We start from the raw sequence: 27,578 nt of genomic DNA, 5'->3' as shown, positions 1-27,578 counted from the left end.
AGTCAAGACACGTCCCTCTCTGTTCAAATCACATGTGGAATAGACACAGCTACATCTAGTCCATAATTAGCGGAACTGAGTAGAATCGGCACACAAAAAACAACAAGTCTATTCACTTCAGACAAACTGGAAAAGCTGTTGCAATGCGCATTCATTCACAATATGGCTCTAAATTTGAATTGAAGTAGACTAAAACGACAATTATTTTTGAAAGCGATGTCGAGCGCGCAACAAAGTTCAAATTTCGCTGGGCGGTGCTATGTTAATATTGTTGAAAGTGCATTGGTGAATCTACGGTTGTGTATTTATTTTTGGAATACAGCATAAACTGAATTAATTTGTTTCTTGTCGTGTATATTTTTATAATTAAACTTTAGTAGAATTAAAACAAAAAAATGAGCACATGATAAAAAGGTACAGGTTGTGTAGTATCCATCCCAAAAAATACTCGTTCATATTTTCCCATATAAATGCAGTGACCTATAATAATTAATCTCCACCACTCAAATTATTGATGGATAATTGAAAAACGTGCAAATTCTTTTAATTCCCCCTGACATTTATGACGTGAATATGTCAATGTTTCTTTTACTTACTCTTATAAACATGGCATACACATATGCATATGACTATATCTGTAAGATTATGTTGACAAACTACCATATAAGCGTTAATGTATCCATGACATCATTAAAGAAACAAACAATGTTACTGTGAACGGTACCTCCGTCGTTGATTATATGTAGGTACTATTGTGTAGTATCATGCAGAAACCACGTTTCCTTGTTTTGAGTGTATTTGGCCTTCATCTCTTGGATCCCTTGCTTCAGCAACCCAGTGTCTTCCTCCAAGTGTACCCATTGTAAATATGAGGAGAAGATATCATTTTATCAAACAAATATAAATATCATACTAAGATCACAGAGCTCTTGACCGCGAACTTTCTACTTCGTCTGCGATAGGCTCCTTCTTGTCCCAGTAAGAAACCATTTAAGATGCTTGTTGAAAGAATTTAGTGCAAAAAAGTAATATTTCAAAAAACAAATGTTTTTTTTTCTTCTCCATCCTTGAGTGTTCGTGACTTGTCCTTTGCCATTTTGATCCTAACGCTATAGATGTGACTTTCCCTTTGCCATTTTGACCCTAACGCTATAGATGTGACTTGTCATTTGCCATTTTGGTCCTAAGGCTATAGATGTGACTTGCCCTTTGCCATTTTGACCCTAACGCTATAGATGTGACTTGCCCTTTGCCATTTTGACCCTAACGCTATAGATGTCATTTGCCCTTTGCCATTTTGACCCTAGCATTTATAGCTTACTTCAGTTACCATATCAATACATATACTGTTCTCAGAAAGATGGACTTTATTAAAACAGAGCTGATACAAACTGTTTAAAGACATTTTTTTGAACTAATCTGAGGGAAAATAATTTCACAACAACGATAATAAAAGTTGAAATAATTAACTAACACATTGTTCACGATGCCATTTCCTTTTCTTTTTCATCCAATTATTATACATGATCATATATATTTTTGTCCTTCTATTTTAAGTTATTTCTTCTAAGGTAAGTACAGTATTAACACTGTTAGAGTTTGGTCCCTTGCTCTTCTTCCACAAGTGAAGAAATATTTCTATGATTAGTTCAAACAGCTCCATAGCGCTTAAAATGGAAGCTCCAATAAAGAGACCTGATGCGCCGCCTATATCTGCAAGGAACCGCTCTATCTGTCAATACAAACACAGAGATCGTTTACTCACAAGAACACCAGAAAATCATGCATTCGTCTATATGCATGTACTCTCTCTCTCTCTCTCTCTCTCTCTCTTAAGGAAACGATGTAAAAGTCCTCGAAGAAGATGAGGAAGACTGAGATAAGGAGACGGAGTTCTCCACATTAATTTAATAATAGCAAGTATATTTATCTGAAAGACAAAGTCATTGCCATTTTGAACTTTTGAATATGGTATAAAACGGAAAACTTAACAACAGTTTACAGGAAGTGAGAAATGAGGAATGTAAGGTATAAAGTATTTTTGAATAAGAATGGAAAGTTAGTTCAGATTTGTTGTCGTGGTTGTATGAATAGCATCAATTTAAAGCGTAATGCAAAATTAAATAGATAAATAACCAAAGCCGAATATCTTTTTTCATTTATGAGATTAAATTCAATAACGCTATTTTATTATGTTGATATTGATATGTATTATTTAAACCAGTTCTCTCAGTAACATAAAATACAACTTTAACACAAGGGCCTAAAGTAGTTTTAGTCCAGTAACTCGGGAACATAACTTCCTGCGTTGAGATAAAGACCTATTTTAGAGTAACATAATACGTATTATTTCAATATTTGAGGACAAATTTCGTCGACAGCCGGCTTATTTAAGTGGCCAAGTATTACAAGCAACTAATATCAGGAAACAGTCTTCATTTGCTATTTATTTTAATCATTTTAAATCAACCAGCAGCTCCGTGCTCTTGTTCTATCATACTCTCGCGTGGAATTTGAGATTTGCGTATACACTGTGGCACAGATTTCACGGAACGTTGCAGTAATCTAGTTCCCGAATCGTTATATTGTCCGTACACATGGGACATGAATGTATTCACTGACCTGATATTGTGGTTCTTCTGTGAAGACCTTATAGTTCAAATCCTCATAGTAAATGTTTACGCTCAGAAAATTGTCATGGAACCTGTAAAACAAAAACAAACAAACAAACTGCACAAATACTGCATAGTCATACGACTTTCAGCTTAGGTTCTATATTTCGTTGGTTCCAACCAGGTTAGTTTTAACACCCACAATTGCAGAGGAATTAACTCTACTTATCTCGAACCACACTGTCAGCTTACCATGACTATCTAGCCGTAAGTAAAGTGTCACTGCCATCGAACACTTATTTATGAAGTGGTTTAAGAAACAAGTTACGTAGTCAAGCGAAGAACAACGGTCAGACACTTCAATTTATCAACCATATATTTATCACTGTACATTTTGTATTCATCGTTAATTATTTTTTTATTGTAATTTCATCATCAATAGCAATCTCGTTGGAACGAACTAGGGATATCTGGAACTTTGGAGTTCGAGATATATTCGCACTGTGCGTTTTCAGTTTATTTCGCAAATGTAATTACTTCCTGATAGAAAGCGTCATGGATGATGATTCACAGCTACCCTTTATCAGCTTTTAATAATTTACCTCGAAACATCTACAAGGCTCTACTTCATAGCGAAGACCATACACCCGGTATGTTTATTGGGGTTGTCATGAAGGCACAGCTAGTCAGCAAGCTCACAAATCATCCAAAATGCGTAAATGATAGACTAATGCAAATGAGACTCACACTATCTGAAAAAGACATGCAACCATCATCAACACCTGTGCACCCACCATATTCAACCCAAACGAGAATAAAGACAAATTTTACGAAGAACTAGAGTCTCTTATTGCAGAAGTACCAAAGGATGATAAATTCATCATCCTTGGTGACTTCAATGCCTGAGTGAGCACAGATGAAAAGACATGGCCAGGTATCCTACTGAGAAAATTAACTGATGTTTCAAAATTGAAACAGCAGAAAGTGAAACAGTCCTTATCGAAGAACTGTGCAGCCAAATAAATACAATCGATATAAACTCGGAGAATGTAGATGTGAACTGGACATCCTTCAGAGACCCCATTTATTCAAAACGCTTGGTTCCATCAAATGTAAACATCATGCTTAATTGATGAGAACAATGCTGCCATACATAGACTTCTGAATGAGAAACGTTAGCAACAAAAGTCTTGTTTAAAAGACAAAACTACATCCTCCAAGAAGGCAGCCTTCAACAATAGCATATGGATTACCCAGTGCAAACTCACAGATTTGCAAGACTCATGGCTAAGTACTAAGGCATATGCGATTCAGGAAGGACATGAAGAACTTCTATGATGCTTTGAAGACAGTTATCTGGAACATCTCCAATACTGTTTGCTGACAGCACCGCACTGCTCGCTGACAAGACATACCTCAAAGATAGACTGAACTCTTCAGCAACCTCCTCAATTAGCAGTCATCTATCAGGGAGGAGGCAATCGATCGACCGCCCCATGTGGAAAACACAATATCATTTGCTGATCATCCGGCAACTGAAACTGTAAAAGCATTTGATATAATAACAGATGGCAAAGCACCCAAAGCAGATGCAATAACAGCAGAAGGATACAAAGTCCGAGGGTCGCACATGACATAGAAGCTGACTAGTGATCTCTTTCTGTCAACGGAGACTCAAGGAAAAGGAACTATACAGCCGGAGTACAATGATGCATTTATCGTCCACTTGTACATTCATCGTCCACTTGTGCAATAAGAAAGGCAACAGGCAATTCTGGGAGAGTCATCAAGGCATCTCCTTCCTGTCATAATCCTCGCCAGAATTTGGCTGAATCGCTTGTGCATCATACTGCTAAAGGTCTCCTGCCTGAGAGTTAGCGTGGCTTCAGGAAAGGTCTAGGGACTGCATATAAAGTGTCTGTAGCTCGTCAACTCCAGGGCAAATGTCAAGAACAGAAGTAAAACCTGGACACAACACTCTTGTACGGAAAAAAGCCGTTGACAAACTCTTGCAAAATTGGGTTGCCCTGAGTAATTCGGCACATATATGACTCGCTCATTTCGTGGACGACGGCGGATTATCTGAACTACTCCCAGACACCAATGGAGTCAAGCATGTTTGTATGTTGCCTCGATCCTCTTCAGAATGATGTTCTCTGCCGTGATTATCCATGCCTTCCGTAACTATGTCACTGGGACCGACATCAGATACCGGAATGATGCAAAGCTTTTCAATCTAAGGAGGCTACAAGTGGAGACAAAGTTACAGGTGTTGTTACCAGTCACTTTATAATACGACATATCTTCCATTGTATGGTCATTCTTATGATGTGGATCCTAGTGGGTGGGTCGGTAGGTGGGACTATACTGTGAACAGGTTAGATAACGGCGGTCTCAATATATTCAACATGGGGGGGGGGCGAAGCGGTCAAACTTTTAATGACCTAACGGTTTGGTTCATAGATACGTAGGGATTTCGTTTTCTTTCCAACAATTACAGTTTCTTTTGAAAATATTCATTTTTAGCCTGAGGACAACTAGATGACGGCATCACGGCAACTCTCGAATCCATTCTTTAACAGCCATTAGAGTTAACATTTTTAATAAAACTATATGGTGGAAACACTTTGTTTCTTCAAAATAATGATGTACAATGAGAAAAGTTTTTGTAAATGACATTTTCATTTACATTTTGAACTTTTAACAGCCAAAGGACTTAGAAAAATGATATTAAAACCAATTTTGTTCAGGTAAATAAACTAATAAGCGTTACACTTAGACAATGTAAATATACTAAAAAGAACTAAGCAAATTGGACGAAATTGCTTAGGCAGTTGTAAAAACAAAGCTCATCTGCAGTAGACCGGCATACAGTACATATACCATTCACAGTAATTTGTTGATAAAATTGTTCAACATATAAAATAATATTTAATTAATGAAATTATGCTTGAGCATAAATATTAATTCCTTTGAAACCTGATAATTTGTTATTTTTCTTTTCAAAATTACACGGACTGTGGAAGAGTTAATTGCTGTATAGTCAATATATTTTGTTCTTCTAAACTTAAGGACACTGTTTAGAACATTACTGGAACAATACACAGAATGTTATATAATAAAGGTATTGGTTCGTTTTCCACTGTTCTCTAACCAAGCAATGACATTATAACAAGAACAAAAAAGGGTAGGAATCAAAGAGATTCAAGATTGAATTGTAGTGTCTCTGTGTTATTAGAACCGTTCCGTATTTTAATGTACTGCAAAAGTCAGTAAGAAAAAAAATATATGAATGGCCCGATGATGAGGGGTTGTCAGACGTGTGATATCCTCCAGTTTAATTTTCCTGACACACGCAATCTCTAGGATATTCGTATGTATATGTTACTGTCTCAATACAGTTTACGTTTGCAAAGAATTTTAAGTATATGTTTCTATATTTTCATGTTAGACATAACGGATATAAGCGTGTCAATGAATTTCAGAAAGAAAGTAAAGAAAAATGTTTCTCTGCCAGCCATGGAATTGCTGACACACAGATTTATATTTCTTTGTTGTTTTAGACAAGTTTTATATCTGGATTGTGTAACATTAAGGTTCTAAGCAGGAATGTAAAAAGGAAGAGAGTTTGAAAGGATTTACAATCTAAGTAAACAAATTTACCTTTGTATAAGGTCACTAAACGAACCGTTACTCCATTTTACACATTTATTGGTGATGTATGTGCCATTCTTCTTCCGTTCCTTCTCACATAGCTCTTTCATTAGAACCTTTTCCTGTAAAAAGTAATTTAAATTGAAGAATAAAAAAGCGTTAAAAAGCTTTAATTTTTTTAGTAGTTTATATTTTGTTTGTTTGTATCTGATTTCAATATCAAAGAAGTTTCTCGCACATTTTAAAAAAGATAGTCACACAAACAGACCTTCAATTTAACACGCAACTACCACGCTCTGGGCGTGAACTTATCATTTACATCTAACTACCTGAGTGGCTGAAATTTAATGTGACTTAAAACTGACCGACCTAACGTCTTATATCTGTAATTAACTGCATTAGTTAGAATGTGCATATTTATTACAAGTGGTCAGAACGTATACAATGTGGAAGCAGAAAAAGTTTATTTCCGTCAAAAAAGATATTGTTATATGGGTGACGTAGCAAACCACAAAAATGACTTTCACAAACATATGTGCCTTCATAGAGAGAATACTAAGAACGTCAGTCAGAATGTTTGTCTGAAGAGTTTCCACCCACCAATGCAATAGTAACTTTTAATAACTGGAAATAACAGACACTTACCAGATAGCCATCGTTAGGCCAGCTCCGCCCAGAAATAGCAACATCAAAAGTGATGTCACTGAAAAATAAGTCTACATGAATAATTTCTTCAAGTTAGGAATCGACTAAACGTCTTGTTGTTTAGTAATTTGGAAATATCTTAACAGATTTTGCAGTTATGTTCTCAGCATATTAATTTTAAAGCTCATGATTGCATCCATTCAACTATGACGTATGCAATGAGGACTTTTAAAATCTATAATACCGCCCTCTATTATTATTATTTTTATTATTATTATTATTAGTAGTAGTAGTAGTAGTAGTAGTAGTAGTAGTAGTAGTATCATTATTATTATTATTATTGTTGTTATAATTATCATTATTATTATTATTATTATTATTGTTGTTGTTGTTGTTAATATTATTACTGTTATTATTTTTCAGAGCATGCATCACGATCTGAAATTTATAAAAGTGGAACAGGGATTACAAAATCTGTATACACTATATACAGTGTATATGTGTCAACGACTTAATGTCTGTTGTACCAGTGTATACTTTCTTTGTCATGCGCATTTACTTGTTTATTTTCCCATTATACATTTTAGCGAAGTCTGGTACAAAATGAAATTGTAGTTGTATTCAAGAGAAAACCATGTTGTATAAATGGACATTCCAATATAATATGCAGACAAATAACACTGTGCGCATAAAGTACATCATCCACTACAACACTATTTCTTATTGTACAACGAATGTCCTCATTCTTTTGTCACAAATTACCTGCAAGGATTATTACAGTCACAGGTGAATGTGCCATCGTCAATATTTGCAGAAACTGACAGCATGCAGAATTTATCTGAAAGAGATCATAATTAAACATTTCCTAATCTCTTTAAAAAGTTGGACTTGTGTTTGCGTGTATGCACAATTATTGGTAAAAATGGTCGTGGAAAGTGAGCTGTGTTGAAATGATAATAAAAGATAAATATATTTGGAAACCGAAGAAAAATATCGCTAACATAGTGCCTCACATTCAAATTATACCTATATTATGTTAAAATATTTGTATCAAATAATAATGGATCACAAGGAAATGTTTTGCAACGTTTCAACCTGAATAAATTTATCTTTACTAGCATTCCTCTTGACTGGGGTTCTAACCTTCATTTTTACTAATAAATTTGTATCTCTCCTATGACAAGTTTGCAGGTACAGAGATATATTAACTTTCTCCGTCAAAGACTGGCTATAAGTAAACTATCGATGCTAGTAAAGCTTTGAATAGCAGAATTATTATGAATCAGTAACACGGCATGTACAAATACAATATTGATTATGATTCCTATTAAATATACAAAGCTAATCATATTCCTATTCTATATTTAAGATAATATGGTTTGGTTTATACTCCAGTGCTCTGAACATGTGAAGTGCATATTTCAAGAAAGTCATATGGTTGCGTACCGAAAATCTGAAAAATCATCTGTTACATGCCAAGGTTGTTGTAGTTGTCGTATTTGTTTTAGGGTTGAACGTCATTTTTCAGCACAAGATAGGCGGCCAGTATAGGCGACCAGTATAAATGGTAGAGAAAGAACCCTGGAAAACCCCGGAAAGAACCACCGACCCATCAGAAGCTACTGGCAAGCTTTCACACACACCCACATTGGCCGAACCTGAGACTTGAATCCACGCAGACAGAGGTGAGATGGCAGTGATCCATAACGGTGAGCATTTTAGACCACTCGGCCACTCTGGACCCCCTACATGCCAAGTTAACTTGAAACAATACCATATATTCACGCATATAATTCTGCAAAGACAAGCGTTGCCTAATTTGCAAACATATACCCAAAACCAAATCGTTCTGAATTTCTACGAGATGAGTTTGCTTCAATATCTATAAGAAATTATGGTGTCGAACAAAAAACGTAATCTATCTCAAACTCTCAAACAAGTAAGATCTGTGCCACTTAATCTGTTGCCGAAATCGTCGATTTCAGGAAAGAATGAATAGCCACAAGAGACACACTCACAAGAAAATCGACGCAACGCTCGCCAACCACTGCAACTCGTCTGGGCATTCAATCGAATCCCTCAAGATGCTACCGAGTGAATCTGACCTGGGGTGGTCTCATATGGAACACACACGTAAGGAATGAGACTGGATACTAAAAATGAAAACTCATGGGGAGTGTGCCATAAATGAAAACTTCTAACCTTCCTATTCCAGTCTTATTAAAACTACAGACATGCACCAATTTGTCTGACGTACACAACGTCTGCATTAATATTTACGCAAGGAAACATTTCGCTTATTATTATTAAGAATAAAAGTAAGAATTCTTTATTTCAGACTACAAAACAAATAATCGTGCCATGCAGTGTTAAGAAGGAAATTAAATGGCACATTTAAAGAGTAATTTGTTCCACCTACTAATAATGTGAGAATTTAAATGAATGTCATAGTTCCAAAGAGATTTCAATATACAGTTCTTACTATTAGATATTCTTGTCATCATTGAGAAAACATACTTTCTCATTACTTCATCAAAACTGAATACATTATGATTTACAAACATGCTGCAGGCACTGTTCCACCTAGGAAGACCTATTAGAAAACGAAGACTATTATTATAACCAATTATTATTATTATCATTATTATTATTATTATTATTATTATTATTATTATTATTATTATAACTGTTGTTCATTATCCCGCTGCACAATGCTATTGTCATGTTCCTTATTTACTCCATGCGAAACTTGAACTGGATGTAATTTATATTATACATTCTGTAGCTGACGCTGATTTAAAGCCAAGCATGGTTTCCGTTCTTTGTTGCCAACTTTAAATTAGATGAAAACATCTTGGTTCTCTGTGCGATAGGTACAGTGTTTCCTTCTTTGATTTTTTGTTATACAGCTTGGTACAGCTGCAAAAGAAGTGGTTTACTAGCTTTAAGACCGTTTCTCAACTTTGTGATATCTTTTCTTCCGTTTCTTATATTTTCTTTGTATATTTCCTTGTCATTCAAACACGTACGAGTCAAGAAAATTTTCTAGGACCTAGACTTAATCTTTCTTTTGTAAAGGAGATTTCACAGGGTTCAGTCAAAGTTTGTCTATGGAAACAAGATGGCCGCTATCGCTTAACCGGCTTGAAGCAGCTGTTCCGTTTTTTAGTGCCGTTTTCATGATATTTGTGCTTGTTGCCTGTTTTCATCTTCGTTATTGTGTTCATTATGTATTGGCTGTTAAATTCGTATGTGTTTCTTCATCTCCTTGTTTTGGAAACGAGAATAATTAGACTTTTTCTCAGCTGTCTTGCTCCAATGTTTTTGAACAAACCGCCATCACGTGATACTCGCCAGTCAACCCGTTTATGCTACGATGGACTCTCATTAATTGCTTTAAATGTCCACTCCTTGGCTCTCAACACTACATTGTGCTCTAGACTAAACGAACTGGGACTACATACATCATTACCTAAATGTAAACAGAAGCGAAAAAAGAAACGTTGTTTCAAAGCTGGCCGGCGTAGAACAGGAAGAAGAATTCCAGTTATCTCCCTTATTTCGGCACAACCATTTAAAAACATTTCGACCGTTAATTTAGATAACCTAATTCAAATCCCAATTAATTCGTCAACCTTTGTGTCAACTATCCAAGAAATACATCTGCGCATTGCATTATTCAATGCCCAGTCAGTAGGACCACCAAAAAAGCTCACAGAAATAGTTAATTTTATCAACGACCAAAATGTTGACATATTTTTCGTGACAGAAACATGGCTAAAAACATCAGGCGATGAGCCCAAGTGTGCGGATCTAACACCCTCTGGTTACTCCATCAATTCGTTCCCCCGTAATTCTCGCGGAGGTGGAATTGCTGTCATCACAAAGATCTCCATGATAAAACATCTTAACTATACCACAACATTCAATTTCGACCACACATCGTTTGAACTAGTCCAAACCACACTCACACTGGAGCAAAGGTCAGTCCATTATTTCTGCCTATACCGCCCTCCTCCTAGTAGAAAAAACAAGCTGGCTGACTCTCTCTTTTTGGAGCAGTTTCCGAATCTCCTGGACTATGGAAATTCGGTAGGTGGCAACCTGATTATTCTTGGAGATTTCAACTTTCACTTGACTGTGCCGGAAACTCAAATACATCAAAACTCATAGAGTCCATTAATGTTTTCAGCCTCAAACAGTCAGTTAACCAACCCACCCATAAACATGGTCACATTTTAGACTGGATTCTTCATAGACCTTATGATAACATTCTACGGTCCTCCCTGGTATCCCATGACCTTGCATCAGATCACTTCTGCATTATATGCCATCTTGACGTATCAGTCCCTAACCCTCCACCTTTATCTGCTACTAAGAGAAACCTCCGTATGATAAATAGAACCAAACTAATGCACGACATCCAAGCTAACCTAACAACTTGCTTCCCTCCTACCGCAGAACAACTCGATAACTGTCTGCGTTCATTACTTGACAAACATGCCACAGCTACCAAGTGCAGAGTATCAATTCAAAAGTGTTCTCCGTGGTATAGCAGTGTTAGGGACCAGCTTCGCACTGCTAAAAGAGACCGCCGTAAAGCTGAGAGGCTCTGGCTTTCCACCAGACTCACTATTCATAAGCAAATCTATGAAGTCGCTAAGAAGAATGTCACAAATATAGTCCATGCAGCGAAATCAGCCCACTACACTACTAAGATCATGGAAAGTTTCAGCCGCAAAGAGCTCTTCGAGATTACTAACAAGCTAATGTCAAGGAACAAATCTACACCACTTCCAACTACCTTCTTTCCAGTCGGCCTTCCGGACATGTTTGCAAATTTCTTCCGTGACAAAGTACAAACCATTAGAGATAAGCTTGGCAACACAATTTCAATTGACTCGTCGTCACCATACAGTTGGGATACAGAATTTGAGCGGCAACCATTAGCAGCATTTGAACCTGTCTCTATGGATTTCGTACGTACAATCGTGATGAATTGTCCACCAAAGTCATGTGAACTTGATCCAATTCCAACAAAACTGCTGCTTGAGTGCTTAGATCCAGTATTGCCTTCACTAACTGATATTATTAATATCTCTCTCTCATCCGGGGAATTCCCATCATTTTTCAAAACTGCCATTGTAAAGCCTCTGCTGAAGAAACCAACACTAGACCATAATGATTTAAAGAACTACCGCCCAGTTTCTAATCTCCCATTCATTTCAAAAATCTTAGAAAAGGTTGTTCTATCCCAGCTTGTATCTCACCTAAATTCAAATAGTCTTTTTAGCAATGTACAATCTGCATATCGCCCTTGCCACAGTACTGAAACAACTCTTCTAAAAGTAGTTAATGACATTCTCTCTTCGTTGGATAGCGGAAAGATTACAGTCCTCACCCTCCTTGATTTGTCTGCCGCATTTGACACAATAGACCATGATATATTACTTCACCGTCTCCAGCATGTATTTGACATTCATGATATAGCCTTACTGTGGTTCAAGTCCTACTTGGTCAACAGGACACAAATTGTATCTGCAATGGAATACACTCCAGCCCAGTTGATCTATGTTGTGGTGTTCCACAGGGATCTGTTCTTGGACCTGTTCTCTTCATTCTGTATACTCAGTCGCTCTCAAGTGTCATAGATCATCATCCAGTGTCTCACCAGTTGTACGCTGATGACACCCAAATATACAAATCTAGCCACCCAACTGAAGTTGATGCTATCATCCAAGGTGTAGAGAGGTGCATTTCTGATGTGAAATCATGGATGACTTGTAACAAGCTGCAGATGAATGATGATAAAACCGAGGCCATTCTGATCACAACACAAAGACTTTCTCATTCACATCCTTTACCTCAAACAATAAATATTAGCAACGCCAACATTAAATTCACACAATCAGTACGAAACCTAGGTCTTACTCTGGACAGTACTCTCACATTGCACCAACATGTCATGAACATATGCAAGGCTGCATATTTTGAGCTTAGACGCATCAGCTCAATTCACAAATATCTTTCAGCTGATGCCACTAAAACACTTGTGTGTTCATTAGTACTTTCAAGACTGGACTATTGTAACTCAATTCTGTCTGGTTCATCTCAATATGTATTCCAGAAACTTCAAAAAGTTCAAAACACAGCTGCTCGGATCATACTTAGAGTACCACGATCAGAGCACACCTCCCCACTGCTCTGTACCCTACACTGGCTATCCATTCGATCCAGAATCAAACACAAAATTCTTTCTCTGTGCTACATTTCACTGTCGGACTCTAGTCCAACATACCTATCCAACCTCACCCATGTGTACACACCAGCAAGATACTTACGCTCCTCTTCTGACAATCGTATACTCATTATTCCCACTATGAAAACAAAGTCATATGGACAGCGTTCTTTTGCATACCAGGGCCCAGCAACGTGGAATGAATTGCCCACTGAACTTAGACGCAAAGACACAGTGATCACATTCAAGAGGGCTCTCAAAACTCACTTATTTCGACTGCAAGAACAAACTTAAAGACCTAATAATGTTTCCTACCTGAAATATTCTCAGCATGTTTTTTATTTTTTAATGTTTTTCTAATTTCGTGTTGTTTGTTTTTGTAATAATATTATTATGTTTCTTATCTTATATGTGTTGTCTAATATTGTAAAGCGCTTAGAACTTCTATTGATTAGGCGCTATACAAAGTCCTCATTATTATTATTATGTTCAAGTGACACTTGGAATTTCAGGTCCACTTATACCTAGTATCTTATGAAATAGAGCGGTGCACTTCGTGTTAGTTATCGTTAACAACGATACGTTCCCAGTGAAATGTTTTACTTTCAGCAGTATGAGAGCTCTAATTTGATTGGTGATTAGAATGGTCAAGAGAACATGACCTCGTATCGCTACCTCTCAGATCTACTTTCTGATAAGTTATCTTGATTTATAATCTGATTGGTCTAGATTGGATTAGAAAGGGATCAAGTGTTGATATATAACCCAGACTTCCAAATTTTCGAATGGCCCGTAACGAAAATCTAGGTCATTTGAAAATGAGTCCGTGTCTGCTCCAGTGTGACTGTATTATTTCTTTGCCTTTCTATGGGCAGCCGTCACCGCCAAAATTACATTAATCAAATGATGTAGTATGAAATCGAATATTTAACCCATCAAATCATTTCATTTAATACCACGTCATTTAGAATCTAAATTCATCATTCAGTTTTGTTCGTTTAATCATTTCATATGAAACCCCATCATTTGGAATCTGGATTTATAATTTCATTTGCTGGGTTAAATCATTCGATGTCATACTACATCATTTGATTAATGTAATTTTGGCGTTGGCGGTTACGGCTGCCCATACCTTTCATATTTAATCCATTGCAAATTGGCACGTCTTGTGGCGTGTTCAGTTGGATGTCCGGGGCGTCCTGCTGGAGGCAGCCGCAGACGGCAAGGGTTCTCTGGGAGTGACACAGATGGAGACAAAGCTGCCAAAAAAGACAAATGTATGTTACAGGGAGAATATTATACTGTTGTACACAGACTGATATATAGTTGGGGTGGGGTTACAACGAGTATACTATACTGTTGTGCACACTGATATATAAACTGGTAGAGGAATGGACCGTCTGAAATAACAGAAGAATAAGCAGATAGAAAAATATAGAAAGATAGAACGAATAAATATACCCACAAAAAAAAAAAAAAAAAAACACAGGGACGGCAGAGTGTAAAGTGAATTGAATGTTGTTTGAAAAACAGCCAGCCATATTGGTAGATAAAACGGTAGATGAATGAAGAATGATGTCATTACTGTCGAGTAGGCTCATTATTATAAGATGAGCTATTTAACCTTTTCGTCGCCCTCAGACGACTTTCTGACAATCGCGAAAGAATCTCACCGCCACACAAACAGTACTCTTATCCCTTCCCTTAAAGCCAATAATTTGACAACTGGAAATGATTGTAAACTTTGTAATATTAATTTGAGGCTTTTAACTGAAAGTATGATAATTGTCATAAACAACTGCCTTATTAGCTTACCGTGACACTGTAATGTATACCGTATAACTTCCAGAACGTTTGTCCGTCTGTACAAGTGCTGTAAGGCTCTGATAATCGGTTGATCTCCACCTAAAGTAAACAAAGCAGATCAGTCTCACAAAAATGTTGATTATTCAGAGGTAATCTTGACTTTACAACTATACAGACATTTTTACTATTCAGAAGTTGTTGTTGTTGTTGTTGTTGGGTTTAACGCCATTTTTCAGCACGATAGGCTATACATGGCGGCCAGTATTAATGGTGGAGGAAGAACCCGGAAAACCCCGGAAAGAACCACCGACCCACGAGAAGCTACTGGCAAGCTTTCTCACATGCCCACATTGGCTGAATCTTAGACTCGAACCGCCGCAGACAGAGGTGAGATGGCAGTGATCCGTAACGAAGAGCGCTTTAGACCACTCGGCCACTCGGGGCCCCCTATTCAGAAGTAGTTTTGGTGTTACATCTAAACAGAAATGTTTACTATTCAGAAGTAGTTTTGACGTTACAACAACACAGAAATGTTGGCTATACTTGACGTAGTTTTGACGTTACAACAACACAGAAATGTTGGCTATATTTGACGTAGTTTTGACGTTACAACAACACAGAAATGTTTACTCTACTTGACATAGTTTTGACGTTACAACAATACAGAAATATTGACTATTCCGAGGTAGCATTGGCATTACAACTACTCGGAAATGTTTACTATTCTGACATAGTTTTGACGTTACAACAACACAGAAGTGTTGACTATACTTGACGTAGTTTTGACGTTACAACAACACAGAAATTTTGGCTATACTTGACGTAGTTTTGACGTTACAACAACACAGAAATATTTACTCTACTTGACATAGTTTTGACGTTAGAACAACACAGAAATGTTGACTGTTCCGAGGTAGTATTGGCGTTACAATTACTCAGAAATGTGTACTATTCTGACATAGTTTTAACGTTATAACTACATAGAAATGTTTACTATACTTGACGTTACAACAACACAGAAATGTTGACTATTCTAGGGGATTTTGATGTTACAACTACGTATAAATAATCCTATCTTGCCTAGGAATTAGGACGCATCAGGAAAAACTTGGACAAAGGCTAGTCATTTATTATTTTATGGTAACAACGGTCACTTAGAACTGGACCAAACCTAAGTAGTAAAATAATGGTAAAAGGGGGTTTCTGAACCAGGTTCATAAACGCATGTGTTTTATGATCGATAGGGATTTTAGACCAAGTATATGATCGATGGGGATTCTGGACAAGATTTAGCATCAATGTGGATTCTGGATCAAGTGTATGATCGATGGGGATTCTGGACTAGGTTTATGATCGACGGGGATTTTAGACCAAGTGTATGATCGATGGGGACTCTGGACCAAGTGTATGAGTGATGAGGATTCTTGACCAGGTTTAGGGATTCTAGATCAAGTGTATAATTGACGGGGAAAATATTTTAAAAAATCTCATACTCAGTCTCATGGACAAGAAAAAGTACATCTTGGGTTATTTTAATCACACACGTCTGGTTCAGAAACCATCGTAACTCCAACGTCTATTCCACATTCCCCATCGATCATACACTTGGTCTAGAATCCCCGTCGATCATAAACCTGGTCCAGAATCCCCATCGATCATACACTTGGTATATGATTCCCATCGATCGTAAACCACATGGGTTTATGAACCTGGTCCAGAAGCCCATTTTACCATCTAAGTTCCAAAACACCCGTTTTTTCGCCATAAAGATCACCTTCAAGACAAAGTGGTATAAAACCCCCATTTTATACTACTAACCTACGTCATTATAAGCTTCGAATGTAATCGCTTTACTTGTTAATCTGTAAAACTCTGAAATACTGACAGCGGAAAAAGAAATGTTGGCCCAATAATACAAAGAAAATTTGAACCTGACTTTGATATATGGACTTTTTTCAGCCAATAAAAATAAAGTTCCACAAGGAAAGGAAGTGAAGATTTGTGAAGAATGAAGTTTAGTCGGAAACATAATCTATTTTTCTTTCAAGCTCTAACCTACATCAAAATGCAAATTCTAAGAAAACTCAAAAATTATATTTGAAATTTAATTCATTTCATAGTCCATGCTGGAAGTATTTTATGATGTACCTAGCGCAGAGTATCACAGAGGCTGTTTTGATCTTAATACCTTTTAACATAATCGACTTAAAGGTAACAGGCGTTGATAGTTCTGACGTACTTGGCTGGGGGGGGGATATGTGTTAATACCTCTGACTTATTTGGTTAGAGGGCAATGCGTGTTAATACATCTCACGTATTTTATAAAAGGTTATACATGTTAATACATTTGACGCGTTTGGCTAGACGGCAATATATGTTAATGCCTCTGACTTTTTTGGCTAGAGGGCAGCATATGTTAATACAAACCGATCTATTTGACTAGAAGACAATACATGATAATACATCTGACGTATTTGACTAAAGGGCAACACATGTGAATACATCTGACGTATTTGACAAAAGGGCAACACATGATAATACCTCTGACTTGTTTGGCTAGAGGGCATTACATGATACTGTATCTGACCTATTTCACTAGATGGCAAAACATGTTAATACATCTGACGTATTTGGCTAGAAGCCAATGCATGCTAGCTCCTATGACTTGTTTGGCTGGAGGGTATTAATGATGATAAAACCTATGAAGTATTTGGGTAGAGGGCAATACATGTTAATACCGAAGACATATATGCTATTGGGCAATACATGTTAATAACTCCGACGTATTTGGCTATTCGACAATGCATGTTCATGCCTGTAACGCTTGTGTGTGTGTGTGTATGTGTGTGTGTGTGTGTGCGCGCGTGCGTGCGTGCGTGCGTATGTGTGTGTTTGTGTGTGTGTTGGATTTTTCAGTCATATCGCTACGATGCCTGCAGTGTGGCAGCTTATAGTGATGTCTAGCACTGGGGCATCATGCCGCAGACACGTAGCATGATGTACCATCCAGTCACATTATCTTGTCACAAGGTCGACCAGTTCTAACACTGACCTCTTAATGCTGAACGCTTAGCGAGGCAGCCGTTAGTACCATTTTATAAGTCTTTGGTATGACTCGGCCGGGTTGAAACCCACGACCTCCCGCATCCAAGGCGAACGCTCTAATCACTAGGACACCGGGGACGGTCAAATATACCTCTGACGTATTTGACTATTCGGCAATACATGATAATATATATGATGTATTTGACTAGAGGGCAATACATGTTGATTCCTCTGAAATGTTGGGATTCTGAATCCTTTTATTATTTATCAACATGTTAAATCTAAATTTTATTACATTAAGCCGTTGGGTTTCGCTTTGAACTTTGACATCTAATAAACAGAGAAAAAAGAATGAAATTCTAAATTATTCAGTTGAACTGACACATAATAAAGGTTCTTTTCTTCAGGCCAAAAATCCACAGCTCTGGTGTGCAGAATGGAGTCATTAACTTTACGAGAATATGGCAATACGTTTCCAAGTAACAAATGAAATTAATACTGATGTATGATTGTCTTGTTGTTAACTAAGGCAACGCGTGCAGAAAATGTTACAATTGGGAAACTAAATAAAGTCTTTCATCAAAGAATAAGCTCAGCATCACTAAAAATTACAACACTAAAAGTGTATCTCATTCGGGGCTGGATTAACGCGAACAAAAGTTAGATGTTGGTAGTTGCGTCGATTTTAGTGATGAGGGTATTAACCGAACACAGATTAGGTTGCATGACTAATTGCTTATCTTAAAGAAAGAATCCTGTTTATTTATTGTCACTCCAACGGCAATGTTTGCAAACTATGTTTATTAGACACAAGACATCAGTGTCATTAAATAGTTCATAAAAGCTATTATAGATTTATTTTTCTTTTCTCCCCATCCTATTGATGCTAACAGCAATTGTTTAGAGCGTTAGTATCGGATCTCATGATTGAATTCGATTTTCTTTAAAACTGTTTTATCATTCCATTCAGTGGGAAATTCGCTTCGTCTGCATAGTGTGTGTAGCCAATTGAATTTTACCTGACATAGCTTTAGCACAGGTAGAAGTCAAGATTTTGTTCTTGTCTTTTGTTCATAAGTAAATTGGTATATTGCTCCATTGACTAAAGGTTATAGAACCTAAATGTTACTTTCAGTCTGAAACACACTCACACACACACAAACACACACACACACACACATACTATATATATATATATATATATATATATATATATATATATATATATATATATATATATATATATATACATTTTTTTGAAGAAGAAAAAACATGGCTTTTAAAGTTGTTGGTATAAAGCAAATTGGTATAGGAATACTATTGGTATATCAAATTGTGATCCGCCCATGGCACAATAATACGAATATATAAACATTCTTTCAGCTGCAGGCCTATAGATTAATGATGAATTTCCACTCATTACTCATTAATGACGTATACAATAATAATTCCTATTTTCTAAATGAATTTAACATGGTACACAAATTCATTTCAATCCATTCTTTATTTCTGCTTCCCTCTCCCCTCTCATGAATGATGGACAAAATACGAAGAAATCTGGAGTGAGAGAGAAAAACAATTTAGGCTGGATGAAAACCTTAAAACTGAAATTGCACCAACTAACATAAAAGAATATGGTTCGTCGTAATGGTATGTTTACACTTTCCTTGGGATCTGTCTACAGTGTTCATAATATCAATGAAACATAGGTGCAATATCCTGTCGACACTATACGTTACATTTGTCCGTTACAAGGCACACATACTGTAATGTATTTAATGCTTTGTTGTTGTTTTTACTGTTTCTTAAACTACTATAATGTTCTAAAAATCGACTATTTTTAATTAAATATGAAATGTCCAAAAAGCCGACCCCCCCCCCCTCTGGATCGTCGAAGCAAGATATGGGCGAAAATCCATGAAATTACAAGCGTTGGGGATTTTCGCTTATGACATACGACAATGTCTCTGGACCTATGAATGATGGTAAAGTTAAGTTAATCCGTCGGAAGCGAGATAGAAGAGAGAGAGAGAGAGAGAGAGAGAGAGAGAGAGAGAGAGAATTTTATGGTCGGTAGTAATGTTAATTAAAACAGAATAATGACTTAGATGAACTGTAAATATATTACAATATTTTAATTACCTCTTGCTGGTTCGTCATTTCGCTTAGTTTCTATTACACGCTAATTTCCATACGCCTGTACGTGAATGCCTCAGCGTTAAATGTACAAGAAGCTAACCGTGTTTGTAGTGCTCTACTTTCTCCATATAAAAAAGCATCTTTCACGTATAAATCATAAGTGTGTTTTATATTGATTTAATCAATGTGAATAAAAATAGAAACTCAAAAAGAAAACAATCAACTTATAAACTGATAATGTGATGGTGAACAAAAAGAAAAGGCATAGAACTACATCTTGTAGCGACACCTCGCGGGGATGTGAGGAGTTCATTCACTCATTCAATACACAGTTGCCCATAGTATATCTTAACTCCGTTTAAAGGACAAATATGTGTATTTGTATGTGATATAAATAAAATATATGTATAGCATAAAATATATGTACGTTGTATCCATGATATTTCACTCGTAAAAATTTGGCATCAAAAGGAAACTCGGCAAGCCTCGTTTCAATTTAATGAATAATGTATACATCTCGTGATACGGTTGGTCATGTTACATTATTTTCTTGGGGGTCTTTGTCTGTGCACAAGAGCAAATACTAAGGTTACCAACTGGATTCTCATTAAAAAGGCACGTTTTATACACAAGTATTGCTTAGATCATTGTCCCCATACCATGGATAAATGTATGTCTAGACCATATATGAAACATCCATTTAATTTTCAGTTTTTCGGACAAGAGAGTTTCGTCAAACGTAAATCCCTTACCATTCTGAGTCCAATGTTGATCTCACGTCCCGGATCTAGCGTAAAGCCCTCCTCTGTGGGGAAAGGATAAGTCCCGGATTTGTGAATTACCATGCGAACACCATATCCAGCAGAAAGGCTCTGGATATATTCATCCACTTCCAGATTAAGTATTAAAGTGATTCCTGAAAAAGAACACCAAAAAATCGTTGATACTTTAAAATCACGTTACAAATATTTTAGACCGCACCGGTGTCCTAGTGGTTAAAGCGTCCGCCTTGGATGCAGGAGGCCGCGGGTTCGAACCCCAGCCGAGTCATACCAAAGGCTTTAAAATATGGTGCCAACAGCTGCCTCGCTTGGCGCTTAGCATTAAGAGGTTAGTGTTAGGAATGGTCGGCCTGGTGTCGGGATAATGTGACTGGGTGGGACATCATGATACATGTCTGCGGCATGATGCCCCAGTACTAGACATCACTATAAACTGTCACACTGCAGACATCGTAGCGATGTGACTGAAAACTTGTTCAAGCTACGTTAAAAATCTAAATCACACACACACACACACAAATATGTTATGTTTTTTATATCTGATATTCTATAAAAATAAATAAAAAATGCTTTAATCATCGATATCTCCAAACCATCTATCAAATAATGTTTATCCATCAAATACTTTTAATTAAAAATTTATGCAAAAACCTTTTGGGTATTATTGATTTGCATTCAGCCGTTCTAATTCACAAATAATTGCATTCATTTTATAGAAAGTGGATGGAAAGATACATATTTGTAAGCAGGTATAAGCTGTTTTCAGCGCTCGTTTTGATGTCGAAAATTATTCTCCACTTTTGTTTTTTTTTTTTTTGTTTTTTTTTAATAATGCTGGAAGGTTTATTCAGACAGGATAATCTGCTTATGGTCAAATAAAGAGAAACACTATACAACAACCGTGTTTACTTATGTTAGAAACAAGCCACAAAAAGAAAACCAAACAATTTCAAAAGGCAGAGTTGAATGTTTGTATAGCATTGCGTTGTACATACAAAACATCAAGGTTTTTGCTCGCGTGAAATGACTAAAACAAACCTTGGTCCGGCCCACTTCTCCACGCTATATGTTCTGTTGATGGTAGGGTGAAGCAGTTTCCGTAGTTAGGTACTGTGAAATTCAAGAAGTTCCTTCGAAAAATATACACAAATTAGATAACGAACAAGTGGTTTTTGAGGAATGCATACACGTGTCAATTAATGAACAAACTATTATCTACATTGTACTTGCTGTTTGTAAATTAAAAACGTAAATAAAAAGTATTGTGTAATCAAAAACTTCGCTAACACCGGGAAATCGGTAAGACAGTTTCTCTTTAAAAAAAAAAAGTTACATCTCGCTAGACGAAAACAGTGAAAGACTTATTATTTTCTATTTCCGAGACTCTTACTTCGTTTGGTAATTTGTGATTCATTTCTTCTTATTTCCGAGCATTACATTAAAAAAAAGTTTTACCAGTTATAATGTGAGTATATGTGTGGGTGTGTATATGTCGATGTGTGTTGTGTGTGGGGGGGGTGTATATATGTGGGTGGGTGTATATATGGGTGTGTGTATGTGTATATTGTGTGGGATGTATGTGTGGGTGTGTATATGTGTATATGTGTGGGTACGTGTATGTGTCTGTGTCTGACAATCAAGGTAAATATACATTCAATTACATTCGATAATATTTTGCAAAAATTTACTTCGCTAAAAAATAAAAAAATAAACCCTAGAAGTAGTCGACCACGGAACTCTCGTTTCAAAACTGCTGTTCTACTTTTAGTGTTGTCCGTGCAATTGATTTCGAGCAACTCCCCTATCCCACTTTATAATTGATAGACTTTTCTCTTTTGTATTTTTATTGGAAGACAATTCCCAACAGACAAATTAACATATTTATCTTTGTTATGGATATCCAAAAGAACGCATATTTTCATATTTTTATTAAATCGAGTGTATACTCATTCATCACTGCATAGTTTATGTCTCGTTCAGTGACAAAACTATGCCGATCCAAGTCAAGTATCTATATTTTAATTTAGACTGAGAAACAAAATAATTAACTTTTATTCCAGCAAGCATGATTTGCATAATTTTTCATCTCCTGTTTGTACAAGTGATATTAATGTTTGACGTTAATAATACAAAGCATGTACTATTGTTTACGCCTTGCAGTGATTTAGGCTCATTTCAGAAGGTGGCCTTCAAATGCAATGATCCAGCCTGCACATATATTTCATTTATAGCTAAGAGGGGCATTACTGAGGATTCTGTATCCTTGTGGCAAATATGGCTTTGTGGACCAGGTCTTCTGCGCTGTGTCCCAGGAACAATCTTTTCTGACTGAAAAAATGAATGATAAAGATGGGCAAGTCAGTGCATTAATTAGATTTTTTGCAATAATTATATTTGAATGGCTTACGCGCGCGCGCGTGTGCGTGTGCGTGTGTGTGTGTTAATGAACAATTGGTCAAAGAGTGTTTAATGACCACCTTTGGAGGAAAAACAAGAAGTTAACTCTTTAATTGTTTGACGGCGTAAAAGCTGATTTTCAACGATGCATTTGCTTTTAAAACCTTTTATTTGTAAGAAACTATATAGAATACCCGATTTCTAAATAAAGGTATTCACACAAGAAGTTGATAAACAGAGGTATTCCTACAAGAAGTTGGTAAACAGAGGTATTCTTCCAAGAAGTTGCTAAACAGAGGTATTCCTACAAGAAATTGCGAAATAGAGGTATTCCTACACGAAGCTACTAAATAGAGGTATTCCAACAAGAAGTTGCTAAACAGAGGTATTCCTACAAGAAGTTGCTAAATAGAGGCATTCACACAAGAAATTAACTCACATACTGGACAAGGAAATGTGAAAAAGTACATTAACAATGTTAAGTATGTACATGCACGTGGAATAAAGGACTACATCAAACATTACCTCCTACGTTCTAGAGACATGAAGTTTATATTTGGGGATTATTTTTCAAATAAATTTCTGTTCTTCTTGCAGATGTAGCCGTAATAATGATTATTGACGAAAATTAATATGAGCTGCAGGTTCTTAAACAACGTACCTTCAAGTGATTTCGAAGTCGTTTCTGTGTCCTATATTCATTAGTTTTCTATGAAGATAATTAGTCATTATAACTCTTCTTCGCAATTCTTTACAATTTTGACTTGTCTTTAACAGTTTTAAATCTAACAGACGAGGAGTGTTTCGTTTGAGAACTAATCTTATAGAAGAGGTAAGTAAATAGGTCTCTTTGATATAGTTTGCCCCTTCTTGACCGTATCATTCATGTACTATACCAACATGTTAATTGTCGTATCGTTTTCTTAATCTTTCTCTTGTCCATGTGCTGATTCATACTCTGGAAACTAGTGACGGGTGTAAAAAAAAAAACACATCGAAATTGAACTGCCCAAGACTTTCATCATATTTGAAGAAGAGTTAACCCATCGTACTCACAGTGTTTGATTTTTGAAGAAGACTCTGAAAAGCTCTGTTTTCTCCTTCCATTCATCTTTATCGGCCAAAAGGTCCTGGTAAAAGTAATGTTGCCAGTCGACAGCACCATCTTCGACAAAATCCTCTCCAACGAAAGTATTGTATTCGGAGAACTTCGATAAGTATGAAGTCAGCAAGTCTTTTTCGTTAATTTGGTCGAGATTTTTCCAGATGTAGTCTTTGTTAAGGTCATTTGGAGGAACAGTGAGCAGGGACGCGACAGAGGAAGGTCCTATGTTTCCAGTATTTGGTAAGATGGAGTCAAGACCCGGATTTAGCGCATAAAGAGTTGAACTATCAAAAGGAAGAAGTAATGGAGATCCTTCCAACAGTGATACCTGCATGGGGATTAAAGGTTTGTCGAACAGGGAAGCTGGTGTAGGACGTATGGACCAGGAAAGAGGGGAGATTGCATTCCTTTTACGTCTACCAGATGTTTCAAATTCTGGTGTCTGTAACATATAATCAGTGATAATTTTTAGCATGGTAAATCAATGCTACGTGATTAGAAAATATACCAGACTTTCAAACTCGGTGGATGATAATACTTTCGTAATAGTTTTAAGTCATTACATGCGGAAGTTTTTAAAATAATTCAATCTTGAACATTGGCCTTATTTGCTATATCATTCACTCAATGTAATGTTTGTTTCGGTCATTGATGTTTTACCAAAGTTGCTGTGCTGATAATTTCATTGAAGACTGCTTTTAAAAAAAGATCTTGACAATGTTTGAGTATCTATTAATTTAATGAAATAAAGAAATTGTGACGTTTTCGAACTATTATTGCCTATTTAGGCCCTGGAAGGTTCAACACTCATTAATGGTGGAAACCTTTGCTTTCTTGTTCCAGTAGAGTATGTGTAGCTGGTAAGCTGATAGCAAAAAGCTTTTTTTAATATTAGAAGCTTTGTTTCATAGCTGATATTTGATTAAGAATATTAATTTTGTTTGTTTTTAGTTTTCTTTTACTTTTATGACGTAGATGTTATGTATAGCTATATTTTCTGTAACTCCTGGCACATAATTTTATCTAAATTTTGTAATTTAAGCCATGGCTGTAAATTGTACAGAATATTTTAGCTAGATTTTGACTGCGTAACTTGGGTCTGCAAAGAGCGTAAAATTACATAGGATCTATAAATAGATGCTTACTTATATGTTGACGATTACAAATAATAATCTTAATAATAAATCTTAATCACGTCTTTGGATTAATTTCTCATTGGCTGATAGGTTTTGGACGGTTCTAGAAGAGTTTATAACTACCCATGGGTTTGGTTTGGTCACGTGAACAGCAATTTTCGAACTAAATTGATTAGTGTGATCTGTCATGTGAGCTTTATTTTAAAATACAGTCGTAATAGAGTTAAATATGAAATGAGAACTAAAAATTCGGATTAATTCCGATTTTGGAGTCATCCTCATTTATTGTGTTACTTTTGTAAGTATGCAGACGTGTTTTATGTTGTACTTATACATTATTCGTGTTGGGTGGAAGTAGAAAGTGCTCGTTATTATATTATTCTGTAACTGTTGTGAATTATTCAAAGGAGTTCTGAATGACGCCATCTTAAGAATATCACGATTCTTGGCGGACCAATACTTTTCCTGGTTTGAAATGTATACGGAACTTTTCATTCTTGTGAACTTTCATACTAGAACTTTATTATGATTTGTTGGGATTCACTTCATAATACTGCAAGTTCCTCTCAAATTTTCATTTATAACGTTGATAATTTAATTGTTTGTTATTTTTACATAACTTGTTGGTTTTGTTTCTTTCTGTTACTTAGTTTGTGACCATTGAGTCGTAACAATAGGTTCACTAGAACTGTTAGCTACTTCTGAGAAAAATATTGGAGCAATATCTCTTTCTGACATTTTTATTTATTGATAATATCATGTTCTTATGCTTTTATAGTAATGAAACAAATAATTTTTTTGAAAACTTTGTTGCACCATTTTCCGAAGAAACTTAGATTTGGGACAGTTCCTGACTTCCTGATACATGGTTTATCTCTATTTTGTTTCACAAAAAATGTCTTCTGAAAGTATGTTTCGATAACACTGCAGTTAGAACTTAAAAAGACACGATGATAACGTTCCTCACTCTTTTTCTAACATTATATTCCATCTTGAATATACGGTTGCGTTAATGTGCGCATACCTGCCATGGGTTGAGTGTTTTTATTTTGTTGATTTGTTCGCATAGCATTGGCTGCAATATATACAACTGTTATATAGATCATTGATTTAGTTATATGTGTTAAGTTTACAAATTATATCTTTATCCTAAAAAGGGATATTTTGTTAAAAGAGTGCATCCAATCAATACACAGAGAGACAGATGTGATCGTACATAATTGATGCAATTACGTCCCTGTTTATTAATTACAAAAATACCAATGTCTTTCATGCATAACTAGATTCTTGCATGGATAAAGGCGTAATCGGTCTTTCATGATATTTTTAAGAATGCTTTGATTTTTCCGTGATGAATGAGGGCATGATGCTTAGAAGTAGCCATACATACATACACACACACACACACACACGTACGTACCTACCTACCTACATACATACATACATTGAGACGAAATAAAGCCTTTACCTCGTCTGAGTGATTCTCCTGCAGCCTTACAAACACTTACAAGATGACAATATTAGGGACACCCCACACTAACAATCTGGACAGTAATTACCATGAGTCAGTGAAATGACTATGTTTTGTGCATTGTTTTGCATCCTTCATGTTTTTAGTCTTTAATACCTACACATACATACATACATAGGTACATACATACATACATACATACATACATACATGCATGCATGCATGGATAGCACTATTTCATTGTCCTGATACTTTAATGATATTAGTGGTTAAGTGGGCCACCATAGGGACAATGGGAATTAGCATTACAGACCCCCCTGGGCCACTATAGGGACAATGGAAATTTAACATGGAGAAAAACGCTGGGCCACTCTAGGGACAATGGGAATTTAACATAGAGTTTGGGCTTGTCTAGGGACAAGGGAAATTAACATGAGGAATAGAGTTTGGGCTTGTCTAGGGACAAGGGGAATGGAACAGGGGACTATAGTGTGGGTCTGTCTAGGGACAATGGGAATTTAACGTGGGGAATAGATCGTGGGACTGTC

The 27,578-nt window shown here is 36.2% G+C and overlaps 2 protein-coding genes across 2 annotated transcripts in view; both read right to left on the bottom strand.

Moving 5' to 3' along the window:
- Positions 1 to 1,457: 1,457 nt before the first annotated feature.
- On the bottom strand, positions 1,458 to 8,060 carry LOC149807044 (degenerin-like protein unc-105). The gene is made up of 6 exons (XM_089950938.1): positions 8,027 to 8,060; positions 7,674 to 7,749; positions 6,912 to 6,969; positions 6,276 to 6,388; positions 2,623 to 2,704; positions 1,458 to 1,732 (listed from the first exon to the last, which is right to left on the bottom strand). Exons 1-6 carry the CDS (start codon positions 8,058 to 8,060, stop codon positions 1,553 to 1,555), a joined length of 543 nt encoding a protein of 180 aa, XP_089807064.1. The 3' UTR covers positions 1,458 to 1,552.
- A 15,104-nt stretch (positions 8,061 to 23,164) lies between these two features.
- LOC149807043 (uncharacterized) overlaps positions 23,165 to 27,578 on the bottom strand; it is a 40,586-nt gene continuing 36,172 nt past the window's right edge. Inside the window, exons 3-4 of the mRNA XM_089950812.1 lie at positions 24,375 to 24,865; positions 23,165 to 23,249 (exon numbers count right to left, since the gene is read on the bottom strand). Coding sequence (XP_089806938.1) covers positions 23,165 to 23,249; positions 24,375 to 24,865 — 576 coding nt within the window. The remainder of the gene's footprint in view (positions 23,250 to 24,374; positions 24,866 to 27,578) is intronic.

The sequence above is a fragment of the Sinohyriopsis cumingii genome, chromosome 1 (assembly GCF_028554795.1).
Source record: "Sinohyriopsis cumingii isolate HCF-2022 chromosome 1, ASM2855479v2, whole genome shotgun sequence".
NCBI classification, from domain to species: domain Eukaryota; kingdom Metazoa; phylum Mollusca; class Bivalvia; order Unionida; family Unionidae; genus Sinohyriopsis; species Sinohyriopsis cumingii.
Note: the sequence above shows the minus strand (reverse complement) of the source record. Positions and strands in the feature narration are given on the sequence as shown.